An 18,521-nucleotide genomic window follows, 5' to 3' on the forward strand; every position below is an offset into this window, starting at 1 on the left:
CGACTTTACCGGGGAATGAAACAGGGACTTTAAAGGGAATGAAACAAACCTGTTACAAAACTTTGTAGAGAACCTTCCTTTGAATGACTGATCCTGCAGCTGGAGCTTCAGCCTGCTTCCAGACCATCAAGCCTTTGGCACAGCTGGCAAAACATGGTTCCCAATTCTGTTTGCCAAATGTACAGTGAGTACTCTCCCTGCACGTTATAACATGCCACATTTCCCCAGTAATTATTTAACCAAAAAAAAAACAAAACAAAAAAACAATCAAAAGGTTTTTTTAGATTGTGCAGCTGTCCTCTCCCTGGGTAATTATCCCATAGCAGGCAATATTCAGCATTTCAGAGAGAGAGAGAGAGGGAGAGAGAGAGAGAGAGAGAGAGAGAGAGAGAGAGAGAGAGAGAGAGAGAGAGAGAGAGAAAGAGAGAGGAAGAGGGGGAGAGAGAGAAAGAGAGAGAGAGAGAGAGAGAGATTGAGAGAGGAAGAGGGGGAGAGAGAGAAAGAGAGAGAGAGAGAGAGAGAGAGAGAGAGAGATTGAGAGAGGAAGATGATGAGCCTCCCACGTCCCGAAGCAGCCGCAGGCACAAGACAAGCCGGTTATCAGCAGCTCTGATCTGGGGCCGTTTTTAAATGCTACTTACTCAGCAAGGTGAGTGAGCGAGTATCAACTTTCTCAGGGAAGGGAACACAATCCACTCCTTACCTGCAGCACTCTGCCCGTCTCCCTAACAATTCAACGGCAACGACGTATTCTTTACACAAAATCTATTGTTGGGATTCCAGTCACAGAGCGCATATTTCATTGCATAATACTCCACCATCCTTCATGGCGCCGGCAAACTATTCTTTGCCCAAAATTTAAATTTTACACAATGTCAAAACAGAGCTACAGTTACAGAACACAGTATAATCGAGAGAGGAAAAAAAGAAAAAAGGTGCAGATGTGTTCACACTAAAGAACAATAGTTCTTTAGAAAAAATGTGCACTACAATAGTGAACATATACACCATCTACCTCATAAATTTCTGTTTGGTAGTGGAGGATGAACTGTTGAATACAAACCTGAAGTCGCTGAAGTACAATCAAAGCATTTCGCCTGGCATGTGACGACACAGGTGCACCTCCCTGTAACATGACCTGGTTCAGAAAACCGAACAGACAAATTTCTCCTATTGCGACGACCGCAATCTATGCAAGACCCAAAAACCTACCAAGTGTCTGTACATTCCTGCTCAATGGTCTTTTTGTTCAAAGCCTATTGTGTGCCGCCACAATCAGAGACACCAGACAATGAGTCATGCATTCATTAATGTCTGAACATGACCACCCGTCTGCAGACAACAGGAGGGGCATGGTGAGAAAAGTACACTTTATGGGATTCCGATGAAGTGAAGATAAACATGTGCACCAAGATACCTTACGTCACTAAACTGATTGGATCCCTGCGCTCACAGTTGTACGCTGTGTGAAGTGTCCACCGATGTACTGGTGATCCCCCCCGGCGCCTAAAAACAGGAGGGGGAAGAACTTCTCGCTGGTCTGCACCTCAGCTGTGAATCTCAGTCCCATAGCCATATTATGAGAAAAACTACACCTCACTCCTTTAAACCTGACCTTAAAAAAGAACCTGTTTGCACATGCCCATTTCCCTTAGATTGACTTTTACCTGATTTTAATCTTTCATTTTAATTGTGTGATACAGCAGCCTGAAATAAACGTATGAGAGTGCCAGGTAAAATGATACTGTCCTGTATTGCACTGATCTGAAACTAACTGCTCTCTGCCCTCCACAGCTCTCTACAGCTTTATAATGAGAATAACAGGTTGAGCCTGTCATGCACCTTATTTTATACTAGGCTTAAACATCAATGGTTTCAAATCACATCAACATCGGTGTAAAATATACTTAAACTTCTTTAACTTTGTGCGGGGAAGCACACAGTATCAAAGCAGAGACGGACTCGTGTGAGGGAGGAAATTCAATTTTAAACTTTACGGTAACCACTTCAAAATGATGCCATGCCGTAGTGAAGCTGTTGGCTGGAATACCCTCGTAAAACTGTTAGAGTCTGTTTATATGGCCCAGTGCATTAGAAGCAGTTTTTGAGGTTGAGGGATTCTTTATTTTTAATAGTCTTTTCCAGCCCAAGACTGAAATAATGCACTCTCGGGAGGAATCACCCACGCTCTTGTTAAAGACTGGAAATGACAAGTTTGAGCTCTTGTTCATTAAATGTATGCTGTCTGATTTACAATGTTAGTGCAATCTGTTGCCAACTCATCAACCGTTTCTGAAATAAGTTGCTTTTTGCATCGTTTTGTTGCAGGGTTGTGTCAGCATATCACAAACAGGAAGTCCCTATTTACTTTTCTGAGTACTGTTTTGGAACCAGGCCTTGTCAACATGTTACTTATTAAGCTTTACTTATTTAGCATATTTAGCATATGTTTTACAGTAGACAGGAATCCTAGAAGAATGTCAGACATCTGCATCCGTCTTCATTTGCATTAAATGTGATAGTAACCCAAAGGCAGTTTTATGCCCCCCTTCTGAAACAAAGTGGTTATTCTTGTTTAATATGTTCCCGAATTGTCAAAATACAAAGAGGATTCAGTTTAATAGATGACTAGGGTAGAGGTTTTTTTTTTCTTTTTTTTTTAGGTCCCACAAAACAGAGCCTGCCATCTGCACGCTGTGTGTACGGTCCCCTCTCGTTCTGGAACCAAACTCCCAGAGCAAACTGCCGTGCGGGCTCTGCAGATAAAGCCAATACAAGGACTGTTTGCATTCCATTGCGCGACCTTTAAGTCTGGCATGGGGAAGATAAATGAAGGTGTGTGGACGGACAGAGAGAGAATGACCTGGTGCCATTCACCGTAACCCAGAGAGAGCGACCTGGCCCTATTCATGGTGATCCAGAGAAGGACCTGGCGCTATTCACCGTAACCCAGAGAGAGTGACCTGGTGGTATTCAACGCAATCCAGAATGTGGCCTGGCGGCTATTCACCGTAACCCAGAGAGAGTGACCTGGTGGTATTCAACGCAATCCAGAATGTGGCCTGGCGGCTATTCAGGGTGATCCAGGGAGGATCCAGTGTACTCCGCTGAGTGATGACCGGAGAGCCCACACTGAACACCTCTTGGTGATTACCCTTAAAAGGAAAAACACACCCAGCCGAGCACCAACAAATGGATCTCAAGGACGGTCAGTCTGTTGAAGAGGCCACACAAACAGGCCCTTCTTCCATGCCAGACCAGAGCGCTTCATTTTGTTCTTCAGAAAACAAAAGAATGAGAAATGTAAACAAGCCAAAAAATATAAATAAATCATGCGGGTCTGGAGGCTAAATACCATCCTGGAGTTCAAATACAGGCAGCTAACAAAGCATGAAAAAAACCCAGTAGGGCTAGAGGAACACTGGGGTGAGGTATTCAGAGTCAACAAGGGCATCTCGAAGACGGGGGGGAAAAAAAAATCCAATCTGTCACGCAGAAGAGGAGTGTTTTATTCGCCGTGCATTTTTTAAAACTCCGAGCAAAGGTTAATACCCCCCGAAGAACTGAGGCGGCCTGGGGTTGATGTTTCAAATTGGCATTTGGCTGGTTCTGAGGTAACAGAAGGTGAATGAGGGACCCAGGAGAAGACCTTGCCCAGATCCTCCCGCTGCTTGTGAAATTAACGATCAAGACTGCGACTCATGGGACAAGAATCACTGGCAACATAAAATATAATCGAATCCATCAATAATGCAAAGGTAAAATTTTCAGCTTTCAAAAGGTCATGCTTGAGATGGAGTGAATTTCTGAGTAAAAAGCCATTCCTGGAGAAGGCTAATTGGCGATACACTTGAAAAGTTGGCTGGTTTTCAGCAATGCAAAAACCACTGAAAAACTGTCACTTCTTCCAGCATGCCAAAACAATAATGGCTTATTTTTTAAATATATGCCTCTTTCTGGGGAGCCTTCTTTCTTTGGGACCCTGCCTCTGCTTTGACACTCAACTTCAGAGGTTCTCCTATTTTTGTTAAAATAAACCTTGTCGCTTTGAGAGAAGCCAAATGGAATGTTGCAAAAATGTCAGTATCAAATACTCTAGCACAGGTGGGTCAAAGACGGCAGACAAATAAATAAAGACTGCTCTCAACAATGCAGCCAATGGGAATCTGTAGCACTGTTCACAGCTGAGCAGAATCACAGGGCATCGTCTCAAACATCTTCCAACAGGCCGCACAGAACTTTCAAAGCAGGGAGTATGCGCCAATAACGCCAGGTGACCTGGGGAGGGTAAGGACGAAAGAGTGCGTGCATAATCTCTTCTGAGGCAAAAGCACTCCAAGGGCTGCGGTGGCAAGGAGCAGGACTTGTAACCTAAAAGACGCCTGTTCCATTCTCAGATGCAGGTGGCACTGATGACACTGATGATGGCCTAGTGCTGAAATGTCTGTGAGATCCTCCCGGAAATTAAATAAAAGAAATAGAAAGACATGTGCATTCTGCCTTTCGAGTGTGAACTGCTCTCATTATTTGATTCTTAAGTGGGCCACAGCTGTTGTGCCCTTAAACTAAGTACTTCACCCAAATTACTTTAGTAAATATCCAGCTGTGTAAACAGATAAGTAAAAGCTACAAGCTATGACTCACCCTAGATAGGAACATCTCCTTACCAAACATTATATTACATTACATTATTGGCATTAAGCAAATGCACTTATCCAGAGTAACTTACATAGATTACAATTTTTACATGTTATCCATTTAAAGAGCTGGATATTTACTGAGGCAATTCTGGGTTAGGTACCTCACCCGAGGGTACAACAGCAGTGCCCCAGCAGGGAATCGAACCAGCAACCTTCCAGTTATGAGGCCTGCTCCTGACCACTGTGCTACACTGCTGTTCACATAGATGCAGTAGTGTAAAAGCATGACGTAATAATTCACCCACAATGCATCACAACATAGGGGGAGCATCCTTGCTGCTAATAAGAGTGCCTGTGACCAAACATTTGTTACTGTCCAGCCAAAAGAGGTGTGTGCGTGTGAGTGAACCCTTACTGTTGTGTGAAAAACAAAAGGCCAAAGAGGATGGATCAGCCCGTGATTCAGACACACACAAACACACGTTCTGCCGGGTCAAATACCACAGCAGAGAACAAATTCACTGAAAAAATAAACACTGCTTGTAGTAATCTGGCCAGAAATTACAGCAAAAGCTCCAGGAACTGGCACCGTTTAAGAAATACCAGCAAATTGGAATGCTGGGAGACTTAGAGACTGTCCAACTCCATGTGTTTGCCTGAAGGGAACATATAAGTTATTTATGGTCAGTGTGCATTTATCACTAGTAACTTTTGCACTCACGTAACACTTTTTACAGCTTTTGGAGTGTTAATGTATGCCAAGTTGACAAGCAAATATGTCCGTAAAACTGCAAGTCAATTACTGCCATGTGTTAAACAGATACCTGGTATTTCAGCTGTCATTCACCAGGTCTGGTGAGCAATCAGTAAGTTATACAAGACCTGAGTAAATTTCCACAACCCTTATGCCTGGTATATACAGAGAAGTTCATATGTGTAATCTACGGGATAAGAACAAAAAGTTCACTGTGTGAGAAGCTCATTTCAAACTCAAGGTGTTCACCACTCATGCCAAGTTCTGTATCACAACCACCTCGACCACCTGTAACCTAAAGCGTTAATGCAAGGCAGGAAAGAACAAACGGCCTGCAACCGTGTCACATGGTTGGAGTCACTGCGTGGGAGTTGTTTTCAGGACATAGAGTACGGCGTTTTGCTACGCATTTTTGCTGCTCTCGCAAAATGTTGACTTTTCATACTGTCTGACATACTCCCCGGTCACAGAATAACACGCCCCACCCCTGAACCTAACAGCATGGTATTCTCCCAGCTGGTATTCCCCGCTCCTGACCTTCTTCCAGGTGTTAAGGGTGCGTGGTGTTTTTGAGCTGCTGTTTTTGAGGTCCCCTCAGTTGAGCAGCTCCTGGTGTTTTGGAAAGGGTAAGCCGCTGGCAGGGGAGAAGTGAGGAGGCCTAATCTCTGTGAGTCCTGCTCCATGCCTCTGTTGCCTTTAGGCCCTGTGAGCCTCGTGCCTGTCAGTGGGGGCGAGGGGTGGGTGGAGGGGGTGGTGTGGGGTTTGGGGGGGGGGGCAACTGTTTCGGGGTGGCCAGAGTCCACCTTCACCCCAACCAACCACTCCAAGGCCTTTACCACTCCAGCTCACAGGAGGCAGTCTCCACACAAAAGCAAACTCGTCCCAAGGTCCAAATAACAAAAACAAAACAAAAAAAAATGCCTCACGATCTAACAGCAGATGCGAGAGGTACAGCCCATCATTCCCACCTGACCGCACACCCAGGGGGGTCGCCTACGCTTGGGGGGGGGGGCTTGTTGCCTGCGGATCCGTTTTCCACGGCCCATTTAGCGACGTCCGTGGGAGACGCGCGCCAGAGATGTTAGCGCTGGGTAAATACAGCAGAGGAGACCTGTCTCTGCCAGCCCGTCCACACACCTCCCTCCCTCCCCTCCAGTCCTGTGGGACTAGCACAGGGTGAGAGCTATCCGCGCAATCAATATTATTTTTACAGAGTGCACTTCGCACCGAGGGGGTTACAGGCCACTGCACACAGTTATAACCAAAATAACAAACACGGAGGGAAGGCACGGTTCCGTTGGTACAATTAAAAAATAGAAAGAAGTACAAATAAAAAGAAACACTTTCAGCACGAGAAATCAAGATTCAAGAATTCAGTTCTCACTGAAGTTTTATTCAAATTCAATACATCTGGGGTTATATAATATATTCATCTAACTATTGCTGTAAATCCACTGTTTTTATTCGTTTCTGTCCTTTCATGTGTGCACACAGATCTCCTATGGTTCATTAACAAAAAAAAAAAACATGAGATCTGCAACCAAATATTTAAACTTGTTACAGGTTCAAAAGGAAAACAGAGAGCTACAAAGAAGAATTCACATTCTTCGTAGCTCTCATATAACTCGCAATCAAATTGAATTTAATCCTCTGGTGCGCAAAAATGAACGTCTTTCATGACTGCAAAGCCCAGCTTAAGTCTTTCAGAGTGCGCAAAAATGCAAAGCACTCGCCCATGAGGAGGAGGAAAAAGCACACCTCGAAGATAATTCAAAGTTTCTACAGTTACAGCATTCTCTGACACACAACACTCACTCGCGCCTGCCCTAAAATCAGCAAGAGAGTGGCACACAGACACACACACTGTCTGTCCATCCCTTTAGTTTTTTTTTAATGGTTCCTGGTTTGCTGGTATGCACTGCACAGGCATGCGGTACCTCCAGCGGCGTGTATCTGAGGTCAAAGTCTGAGTGCCACACGAGGTGAAGAAAATTGGAACAGAGTGCTTGTCAGGGAAATCGTGGGCCGGGGCGAGAGGCTGTACCCTGTGTCCCTCTGGGCTGGGCGGGTGTCCGGGGTAGGGGGGGGCTGGGGTGCATTATTCCACTGTAATGAATACAAACAGATAGGCCCCAATGCCTAATCATGCAGAGAGGCCTCGATTCCCGCTGACTCACAAATCTGGCCCCATTAGTCCCACCTAATGCCGCTGAACTGACAGGAATGTTGAACAAACAAGTTACATTACACTGCGGGCCCCCGGAGGGAACAAATGCGTAACAAGAGGGGCGGCTTTAGCCCAGGGGTCCGATTCAATGGATCAGCACCCCTGGCCTTAATCCCCCCACCAACTATGCCTGTCTGTGTCACTGTGTCACCCGCGGGCCTGCGTGTGTGTGTGTGTGTGAGCCCGCCGTACGGGGGTCTCATCACAGACCCCGCCTCTGGTCTGCAGTCGTGCAGGCTGCCTCTCTGATCGCCCGCACGGAGAGCTGTGCAGTAGGGCCGCCTGCGAAAGGCTGCAAACTGTTACAGTGCGTAATCGTCCTGCGATTAGGGCATTAGGACAGGAAATTTCAACTGCGAGCGGGTGCACTGCTATAACGTGGAAAAGTTGATGTCGGTTTACTCAGTGTGATGGTGGCTGAGGGGGGAAAAAGCAGAGGAAATTGGGCATAAAGCACAATGGTGATGTTCGGTTTAAACACAAGCGGTAAACTATAGAAAAACTGACCGAATGAATTGCTTAACAAACAGTCCTTCATATTTCCATTTAAGCTCTCATGACAAAGACCAGCCAAAGTTAATTTGCGGTGTACTCTCTGACCGGTTTCTGCTTTATCAATGAGCTGTGAAACACCTTCATGCCGTTTCTTCTGAACATCTTGTGAAGCACCAACAAAAATACAAGCCCACAAAGCTAGCGATTGTTAAGCACAGTAAAAAAAAAAAAAAAAGGGCCAAAAATAAAATGTTCGTGTTCATTTGAAGCGAGCAAAAGTAACCTTGTTCTGCACAACAAAAAGCTTTTCATTTCATCCACTCCGTTTGACCCCACCAGACATTTCACGGCATGAAGATGAATTTATGAGACACGGAGCCATCATCTGAAGCACGGCTCACCGTTAAATTCGCATCCTGGGGCATGTACATCGCCCGAGTCGTCAGGGTGTGAACGGCCACCACGTTCAGTAGCGGCGGGAAAACAGAGGCTCAGTCCCGCGGAGTTCACACGCCGTAAAACAGCGTCACGGCGACAACGGTTCCCATGACATTTCTGTGGAACATTCCATTCCCTTGTTTATGGCCACTGGAGGAATCGTTATGGAGACCCATCGTTAGATCATGCGAGTTAATTACTCTCCAGATTATAACCCTGCACATGTTACATGTCTCTTGAAAGAGACTTTGGTCATACCCCCCGCCAGGACAAAATGTATTCTTGCCAGCCGACTTCCTAAAGTGATAGCATGCGTCCTGAAAGCTACCCTGGGTTCCTGATTGATGAGATATGTGTTTCCACCACTTTGGTAGCTCAGAATCTGGTTTGTGTTTTAAAGGGATTGAGGTTTGCATAGTTTTAAAGCGCAACCCTATTTTGCAAAAACAACGACACATCCAGCCAGCATGATCTAAACACGCACACGCACGCACACACAAAAACACAAGCCTCAGCAAAGGACTGCTTTGGTGGTGAAAATGGTGGTGGTGATCTGGAATTGGTCAAAGCCCGACTCTGAAACGGATCCACAGCGATGTTGTTGTTGGCCTCAGCTCACCGCTGAGATGCGCGTCGCGGCTCAGAGGGATAAGGCCTGCGTTAACATCCGCGCTTCCTCATCCGACACGTTTTCTCAGCGGTAATCAGCAGCGGCGTGCCAGCGATGGACCAGCTTGCAACTCCTCACAGAGTGCAAACAGGCTGGGCAGCGAGGCCTATTTCCCCCACCCCTGCTCACTGCCCTGTGTGATAACACCTGGGCCTGGAAGGGCCTCCCCAAAGAAAAGGGACTTCACAAGTGCCGGCGAGACATGCGCTTTACACATAAATGCCACACACTATCGGGCCTGTGTGACTGCGCTTCGTCTGAGCGCATTGTGGGAGTACATTCCACACCATATTAAAGGACTACTGATAAGTGCTCTGGGTAAAAATATCCCTGAATGACTCATTGCCGCTGCAATTTTGTGCCGCTCCCAGGAGGCATGGTATTCCCAAGATTCTACCATTTCCATTCTTCCCAATCTCAAAAGAGATTTGAGGAAAAAGATTATTCATCCATTTATTTCTTTGCTTGGCAGACAGGCTTAAACAGGGTAATTGACATGCCTACATTTTATCCATTTATACAGCAGGATATTTAAAATTCGGGTTAGGCATCCTCCTCAAAGGTATATGGCAGTTCCCTTCAGGGATTCAAACCCATACCATTTCGGTTTAAAGCCTGGTTCCTAAGCACCTACGCTTAATAAGCACTTCCCTTTAATAAATATGTCAATAATCAAGCTTTTAAATTCCATGAAGAATTCTAAAAAACTGAAATAGAACGCAAATAAATATATAATATTTGTCGTATGTAGGTATAATTAGGCATTACTGGACATAATTAGAGAGAATGTAGTGACTGTATGTCACATATAGAATGTATTGAATGGTTTTCAAGTGATAATTCAGACATCTCGATCCTAAAGAATTTGCTCAATAATGACTGAGCAAAAATGTAATAGTATTAGTCAAATTCAGTCAGTCATGAGTGTTATTACTGACTCAGTGAAATCTCCAAGATGGCAAGGACTCAGAGTGAGCCTCTACTTGCATTTTGAGGAAAAGGACTATTATAATTTAAGCTACCGCCTTTTATCTGTAACTGAAGTTTAACTGATTTAGCTTGACCACTTAATGACTTGTAATGCGTCATGAGTCTGCAGTTAGGAGAAGACACAGAGAGGGGGTAAGTTTATTATAAAAAACTGAGATGAAACTTGGTGCCACACCCCAACTGGGGAAATCTGAGTGCCTTGTAATAAGCAGAGAGACTTTCTAACTGATGTCTCCTTTTTTTCCATTCATTGTGCTGGGAATTTCCCAGAATTCCCCTGCCATTTCCTCTGAGGGTCCTTACACACACACCATTAGCTCTGGGAGATTATGACCAAACGCCCCCGAGTCACAGACAGGGAAAATATGATTACATGAATACCTGTAATTTAGTCACTAAATCTCACACAAACCGGAACTAAAAATGAGTTACTAAGATAAAAGTTCGAATATCTCATAACTTAACAAAATCCATTTATCTAACAGAACAACAAAAAAATCCCCGCTTACCCTAAAAAACACAGTTACTTCTGGAGACGAAGTGACCTTGTTTGGAAAGGGATTTACAGTGAAGCCGAACGTGCTCCAGCAAATCTAGGCTCCCATTCTTTACTCTCCAGACACAGCTGTTAAAAACACAGGCGTCCCCTTAAAACAGAGAAATGCTTTCCTGCTGCAAAGCTCTGCAAGCCAAAACGCAATTACATATAATACACCGGAGGACCGCGATTAGCGAATGATTGTTTTGGTTTTATTAGTCATTCGTCGCAGCTAAAACTGATGCAGAACAACACTTCCATTATGGTGTGGCGTGTTTTCCCCTCCTGGAAGTTCTCAAACTCTCCCTGGCATTCCTCTCCCAGGTCCCTCATTACTCACTCTCTGACCAGTGCTGTCACCAGCGCTGTCTCCTGTTCCGGCCAGCGTCCGAGCGAGCGTCCGCAAGGCCTGAGAGGAAACTGGCTCTGACAGGGCTGGTGACTTCCAGAAACCCGATCCTGACATTGCACACATCAAAGAGCCAGCGACGATCCACCAGCAGACCAGAGGTTGGGTTGGGACTCGGGTTGCACACATACCCACAGTATCCATTAGACCGCTGCTGGAGATCGATCCGTTAATGACACCTTTCACTTCTATGCTGGCTCATCGCTGTTACGCAAGGCATCCATTCAGGGTCCAAGGGGGATATCTAAGAGTACTTACTGCAGTGATGTGACTGGTAGTCTGGTAGAGTAGAGTGCACAAGAAAAGTCCCAACATTCATGGATGAGGAGGAGGTTTAGGAAAAGAGGGAGAGAGTTGGTTCATGAGACGGTTTGACTGGGAAGGCCATCAGGGGTCGTCTACAGTGGGACACTGAGCCCCAGGTCGACAGGATGAGAGAAAGTGTCCCTGCCCGTCACAGCTTGAGTGCACCCCTGAGCTCAAGGATAAATAAGCAAAAGGACGAGAACCGAGGGAAGAAAAACAGCAAGAGGGGCCCTGATTTCAGAGGCTCACACAGCGCCTTCCCCAGTGGGAACCAGCCACTGCTTACAGAACGGCCTGACAGAGGGCCGTTTCCATGACACCGGCAAGAGACTCGGGTTCCAGAATGTTTCACAGCATCTATGTCAAACACCAAATTCTGCACACAAATTCAGGTCAGAGGGGACTTAGTCTGAGAGCAACGCAAGCCCTGGACAATGTCCCATGGCAAAAGAGCAAAAGTCTGGCCCTCCCCATCTCAACCGAACCACGCTCCGCCGAAGGGCCACTTAACAGGGCCTCAGAGTGAGAGCTACACCCGTCTAAAGATAAAACAAATCTCCCAGAGAAAAGCTCTCCACCTCTCTGTTCATGTGTGACTGCACTGCACAAAATTAGACGTGCACTCCACAGGCCTGCGTGACCACACACAGCATGACAGATACCATGCCTGAGCTCTGCAGGGCCGTGAGGCCTCACTGTACCCCCACAATACATTAACTGCGATTTCATGCGTAATGTTTAGTGTTCCTTAACACTTCAAAATGAGAAATCAGACTTGACAATAGAAACATTTGTCTATGTATATACCACTATATCAGGTACATCACCATCTCCAGAAAAGAAGATGCTGGTAGTAGCATTAAAATAACAGTCTAACCAGTAATGCACATACTTCATTTCACTCCAATGACAATAAATAAACATAAATAAAAGAGAATGCAAGGCATGCATAAATTGCAATAAATGCTCTCTGTACGTCCAAAGATCTGTGTGGGTTGTTTGCAACGACCCTATCACTAATTTGCTGGTTGGCAGGGCAGCTGGTGCAGATGTGGACGGCATGGGGCTTTTCTCTGGTGCTGACACAGGGTTTAGAAAGGCCTGTGACATCCTGATACCCAGAAGGCCGCTGGTATCAGGGGAGTCCAGCCTGGATGTGCATCAAAGCCCTGCCCTTGTTAGAAACACCACAGTCCTACCCATAACTCACTGGGGGGCTGAGAGACAAACAAATGGCGAACAATGCGGCCATAAATCAGCTCTTCGGCCACAGAAACGCAGGAGAGGGTCGGCAGCGACAGCTGGCCGCGGCCTGGGACGTGAAGCACACCTTGCCGTGAGAGAGGGAAACGGGCTTATCTTCCCTCCCCGACAGTCCGTCTGCCCACGGGAGGGATCGAGAGAGCGGATTCTTTTTGTGCCGTCCGCATTTTTCTGCGGGTCAGAGGTCGCCAACTGAACAGGCGCATCGCTCTCTCCGCGGGAGGAGAGACGGGAGTGTAAGGAGACACCTCCCTGGAATGTCTGAGGGCTGATTGAAACTGCACAGGCAGAGTGTTTGCCTCACTTAACCGGGAAACAATTATCTGCACGCTGGGGAAAAAAGGCCGGCTACTGGCTGCTACATTACTCCAAAACGGCCATCGACGTTTGCATGCAAAATGTCTCTTTCCCCTCAGAGGAGCATGCACATTCAAGCATTTTGTCCGAGTTTCCAAGCAAAACACACTTGGAAACCGTACTAGTTCCAGCTCCAAATTAAACCATCATATTTTTGCTTGTTCGACACAAAATAAAACACAGACAGCATGACAAATATATTGACTTTCAACCAGCAATTTTAAAAGTATTCATTTTGTAGTAACAAGCCCTTCGAACCCATAGGGCACGATCACGCATTTTTGGCACAGAGTTTCTCCCGAGCTAGCATTTACTGCCTGGCTGAAGGCCAGTTTGCAGCTACTCATGTCTGGCACTATGGACAGCCTAATGACAGGATATTGAGGCCAACTGAGATACCAGTCAACTTCCAAGAGGATCTACTCCAAAGGTAACAGTTCCTATGCAGCTAAAAGAAAAAAAAAACAAAGGTCCACAACATACACTATGTGGCAATGGCGTTCCAGTACCACACTTTCAGCGCATTTCCCAAACTGTCAATGCTAAAAAAGTTGCACTCTGCCCCAAACAGTATGTTTTGACAATGCATCACAGCTGCGTTTGAGAAACGTATGACTGTATATTGGCAGAGTGAACCAGCACAGGCTGCTTTTCGTCACTTCTTTTAATTGGAATCGACGTGTGGCGACTTGAACGTCAGTACTTGTACCCAAGTAATCAGAGCTGCAGACCACACCGGCGACACTGCAGCAGACGTTTTATTTCTTCTGTAAATTGGTCTTTATAAACGTAGAGTTGGGAAACACATGCGTATCCAGACTTGCCTGAAGTGGAATTAATGTTTTCAATCCTTCGCTTTACCTCCGAAAACAAGTGATTTGGTGGGCAGAGAACAGTAACAATCCCTTGTTTGTGCCATAGTATTCAGCCTAGTTGTTGGTGATAATAACTGAATAAAGACTTTATTTATGTGCTCATTTGGCCACATGTACATACATTTTTAACCCTCTCCATAATCTATTGTACGGGATGAAGTTTTTTGGGCGAATGGGCTTTCAACTGGAGACTGACAATCCGCTGAAAGTTTGGAATATTTTTGTGAACTGAATGTAAAAACTCACAGACCATAACACCGCGTATGACACATGCGAAGGGTTTGACGTAACTAGTAGCAACATGTCAACAAACAAGGGTGAACTGACGGGAACCCGGACTCACCTCGTTGGATGGTATACTGACAACACCTGTTGATCTCCGCTTCTCTCTGAGCTTTCTCTTCTCTATCTGTCCTTTACCTTTCCTGGCGCTGGGACCAGAGCTCTTCTTTTCCTTGCTCTTGGCAGACCCCGATCCCGGAGAAGGGCTGTCCTTGTCGCTCTCGTTGCACACGTTCCCGCCGGGCTCCGGTTGCGGGGTGCTGGGCACCTTCTCGGGCTGCAGCGTCTTCTTCAGGTTACCTCCGGGGGGATCGGATCCGCGCACCGGTGTCTGGTGCGGGTCATCCTCCGGCCTCCTGAGGGCAGTGGAAGAGGATGACCGCACTACGGGATAGGATGACACGCAATTAACGGACGATGAGCCCGGGTTGCCGTTGTTGTTTAATTCGGTGCTTTGAGGCGCATTACGAATTTCATTTTTGTTGTTGGTCCCAAGAGAGGAAGGGACAGAAGCCGTAATGTTGCACCCACCGGTAGATGCAGCAATATCCCCGAGCATTTTTGCTCTCATTTTCTCTCGTTTAGCTTTCCACTCTTCCAGAAAGTCCGTTGTTGCATTTGATCTAAATCCACCCGTCGCCATGTTTCCTTTTTAAGTTTAATTGGTGCTTATTACAAACCGTGCTCTTTGATGGCTTAAGTGTTCTTGCCGTTTCAAAAGTGAACGGTCACAAAGCTTGTTTGCCTCTTTGCAGCTAACACCACATTCCTTCGAGCGAAGCTGTTGCAGAAAGTACCCAATATGTATTTGGGTCTGGAACACAACAAAGAAAACGACAGTTAATTTAACAATAACCAATACAGAACATACTCGAAACGACGCGGTGGTTGAAGTCGAACACTTATGTAACCGAAAGCCTGAGCAAACTTTAAAAATTGTCTGTCAAAATTGTGTACTGACGCGGCTCCACCTGAATACTTCTCCAGCACAGCGCAGCATACAGGTCCCGGACTTTCCTAAAACTCACTCCCAACTTTCCCCAAAGTTTTGAAAATGATTAGTCTTCAACCATTTTCCCTTGCTCGTCGCATAAGTATCTGTATTGCCGAACTCAGAAAGTCACAGTGGGGTCGTGTTTTCGGTTTGGCTTACCTGTGTGTCACACAGCGCTGTCGGTCTCCCAGGTGAACTGCTCGGTGCAATTTCAGCGGCGAGTTTGATTAGTCACACGCAGGCTACGGAGCGGCGCGAGCACTGCCCCGACTCCGCGCACGGCCGTAGCGAATGTGCACGAGTTCGCACGAATGATGTCGAAGCAGACGCTCAGCCAAAGGGCAAGCGCTTGCGTGACACCAGATAAACTTTCGCTCTGCTGCGCTTGGATCGACGTGCACTTGGAAAACTTTTATCACTGGGACAACGTATGTTACGTGTGTATACGCTCTGCGTAAAATCCCAGTGGACAAGGTCGTAAGTCGGTCTGTACATCTCTTTATTTACCTAGTACACTTTATTTTCGTTTTGTGATTTCGCGCAGGTGCTGGTTTGCACAGAACAAGATGGAAATGTAAGGCTGCATTCCTACGCATAGTTACCACCCTTGACTTTCTCCGCTGACATTTTGATATCGAAACTTTAAAGTTATGTTCACTGCAACCGAAAAAGTCAATATTCATTAATAATTATTCATGTGTAATTTGTGTTTTCATATGAAAAATGATGGCACATGAACCACAACTGCCAAATTAATTATTGTGCTGAATCGGGCGTGACCATTTTCGAAAAATAATTCCATCTGTGAAAAGCTAGTGCACGTTTCCATGGCAAGCAATCAAAAGACATCATGGGGAACATACCAAAACCCTTTAAACCTATTTCTTTTAAACTGGGTATTTTATGGGTCAATACTCTTTGACATTAACTGAATTAAAATGAACAAAAGAACTGGAGAAGCATTGCACCCCCCCCCCCCCCCCCCCCCCCCCCCCCGTGTTTATTTCAGTCCATACCTCTAACCACCATACCACTGTCTTCCCTCAAGGACTTTAAGGGGGGGGGGGGGGGGGGGGGGGGGGGGGGGGGGGGGGGGGGGGGGGTCAGCAAGCAGTAGATCTGCTGCGCCCCTCACTATCTTCAAGAAACATCTGAAGACACAGCTCTTCCTTGCTCACCTGAACACGTGAAACAGTACTTTCTTACATCTTAATCTTTGTTTCAAGTCACGGGTTTTATGTATTTGTATCTCTGCTAGCTTGCTTGTGCCTTCTCTGGCCAGCTATTGAAACGTGGTCATGCAGAGCTTCTAATGTTGCTGACTCCTTGTGTTGTACTCTGCCTCACTTGTAAGTCGCTTTGGATAAAGCATCTGCCAAATTAATAAATGTAAATGTAATGTAGATAACTCCTTACCTTAACATTTGCCAGTTATCAGACAGCATTTCATGCTCTTCACCCCGGAACAGGAAGATTTACGTACAACATTTCAGCTCCGGATTCCATACCTATCTACTATGCGTGCAGCAAGATTTACGCATGACATTTTGGCTCCAGATGCTTTCATACCTATCCACCACACACGCAGAATGATTTACACGTGACATTTTGGCTCCGGATTCCATACCTTCCTACCATGAATACAGTAAGATTTACACAAAACATTCTGGCTTCAGCATACGCCCTGCCTTATTCCTTGTTTTAAAGGAGATGTCAAGGTGTACGGCCTGCGGAAAATGTTGGGTTGTTCTTCCAGAAGCGATTTTGTGTTCAGCAGTAAATCTGAAAGACTATGCAAGGCTCACAACAGGAAAGATTTTCTCACGTCTCCTCCATCTATCCTGCGCAGGTCCACCCCATCCACTGAATCACTGCATACAATAATTCAATCGTATGATTCCTACCTTTAAGTGAGAATGCAAAATACATTTCTTGATTGAAAATATTGCTCAACACAAGAAAATATTACCTGGCTGTTATTTCACACACACACACACACACACACATATATATATATATATATATATATATATATATATATATATATATATATATATATATTATATATATACATATATACATATATATATATATATATAATTTTAATTATAATTTGACCAAACTATGGGGTTATTAATGATAATGTAATTATTATATAGAATTATTAATTATATTTTTTCACTAGGACGGTCCAAGACAACTGAAATGAATCTAAGCAAAAAGGTGCAGCATAACATGACAGGCAAGCAGGTCTGCCGGGATCTTTGGCTTCACTTGGAGTCCATTCCTCCAGGGAGGCAAGAATATCAGCACAGACATAGGAAAGCGCTGAGAGCACCATTCTTCACACCTTCTGGACCAGGGGCTGGTTCTGGCCAGAGGGTGAGGACAGCAGAACCCTGGATCTGACCAAGAAGAGGGTCAAAGACAGGTTGAAGACCCTTGAACACTGCGTGGGACTGAGACCTGCAGGAAGGAAGAGAGGAGCAAGAGGTAGAGAGCAGGGAGGAGGAGGGATGTGCAGGCGGCTGATGCCTCGGGAAGAAGGTAAGTAGGCAGTTCGTATACATCATTTGCTGGTTTGGAATGGTTTGGGGAGAGCGGGCGTGGAGGAATTTCCTGTCGTCCTGAGTTTTTTAAAAACTTACATATATATGTTTTTTTGTTTTTTTTTTCAAGAAAACACATTCACAAAGCATCTTAATAGACACCCACCATGAATTTGGGGAAGGAGAGTTTTTATAATCGTCTAAGGTCACGCTTTTGAACTCACCACATAGCAAATTAAAGACAGAAAAAAGACAAAATCATAAATGTGGCAGAAGAACAGTTTTGGTAACATACATGTCTAGTAGACTTACATGCAACGACTATGCAAAAGCATTCATCACAAAAAGGGCAGTCATTTTCACAGCCTGGTCTTTTTTGCAGATGCCTTGCCATTTTCCACTAAAGCTATTGAGATTGCCTTTGGTTCCAGCTGTAATGTGCTCTGTTTAAGAAAAACACAGAGCCCCTGGCCCCCTGTGATCACCTTATTCACCGATAATAATTCTGCCTGACATTCCCTGCAATTCAATCTGTGAGCTCATTACTATTACAATGTGTTGTATAGCTCTATTCTTCCACCGGGACATAATTCCTTAGAAGCCTAGACAAGCATGAATATCTCCATCTCGTGATTTAAGCTTATTTGTGATTGCTGTTTGAAATCTCATTTCGAACTTCACGAGCCCGACAGCGCGTCGGTCACCTCGAAGAGTTGCGGGGCTCTTTCTTTAGC

At 45.5% G+C, this 18,521-nt stretch overlaps 1 protein-coding gene across 1 annotated transcript in view; it reads right to left on the reverse strand.

Annotated features, from left to right (window-relative positions):
* The window catches only part of pawr (PRKC, apoptosis, WT1, regulator), a 55,207-nt gene extending 39,724 nt beyond the window's left edge, over nt 1–15,483 (reverse strand). The window contains exons 1-2 of the mRNA XM_036520436.1: nt 15,398–15,483; nt 14,306–15,058 (exon numbers count right to left, since the gene is read on the reverse strand). Of these exons, the coding sequence (XP_036376329.1) occupies nt 14,306–14,887 (582 nt within the window). The 5' untranslated portion in view covers nt 14,888–15,058; nt 15,398–15,483. The remainder of the gene's footprint in view (nt 1–14,305; nt 15,059–15,397) is intronic.
* Between the last annotated feature and the right edge of the window lie 3,038 nt (nt 15,484–18,521).

This window comes from Megalops cyprinoides, chromosome 25 (assembly GCF_013368585.1).
Source record: "Megalops cyprinoides isolate fMegCyp1 chromosome 25, fMegCyp1.pri, whole genome shotgun sequence".
In the NCBI taxonomy this organism is placed as follows: Eukaryota; Metazoa; Chordata; class Actinopteri; order Elopiformes; family Megalopidae; genus Megalops; species Megalops cyprinoides.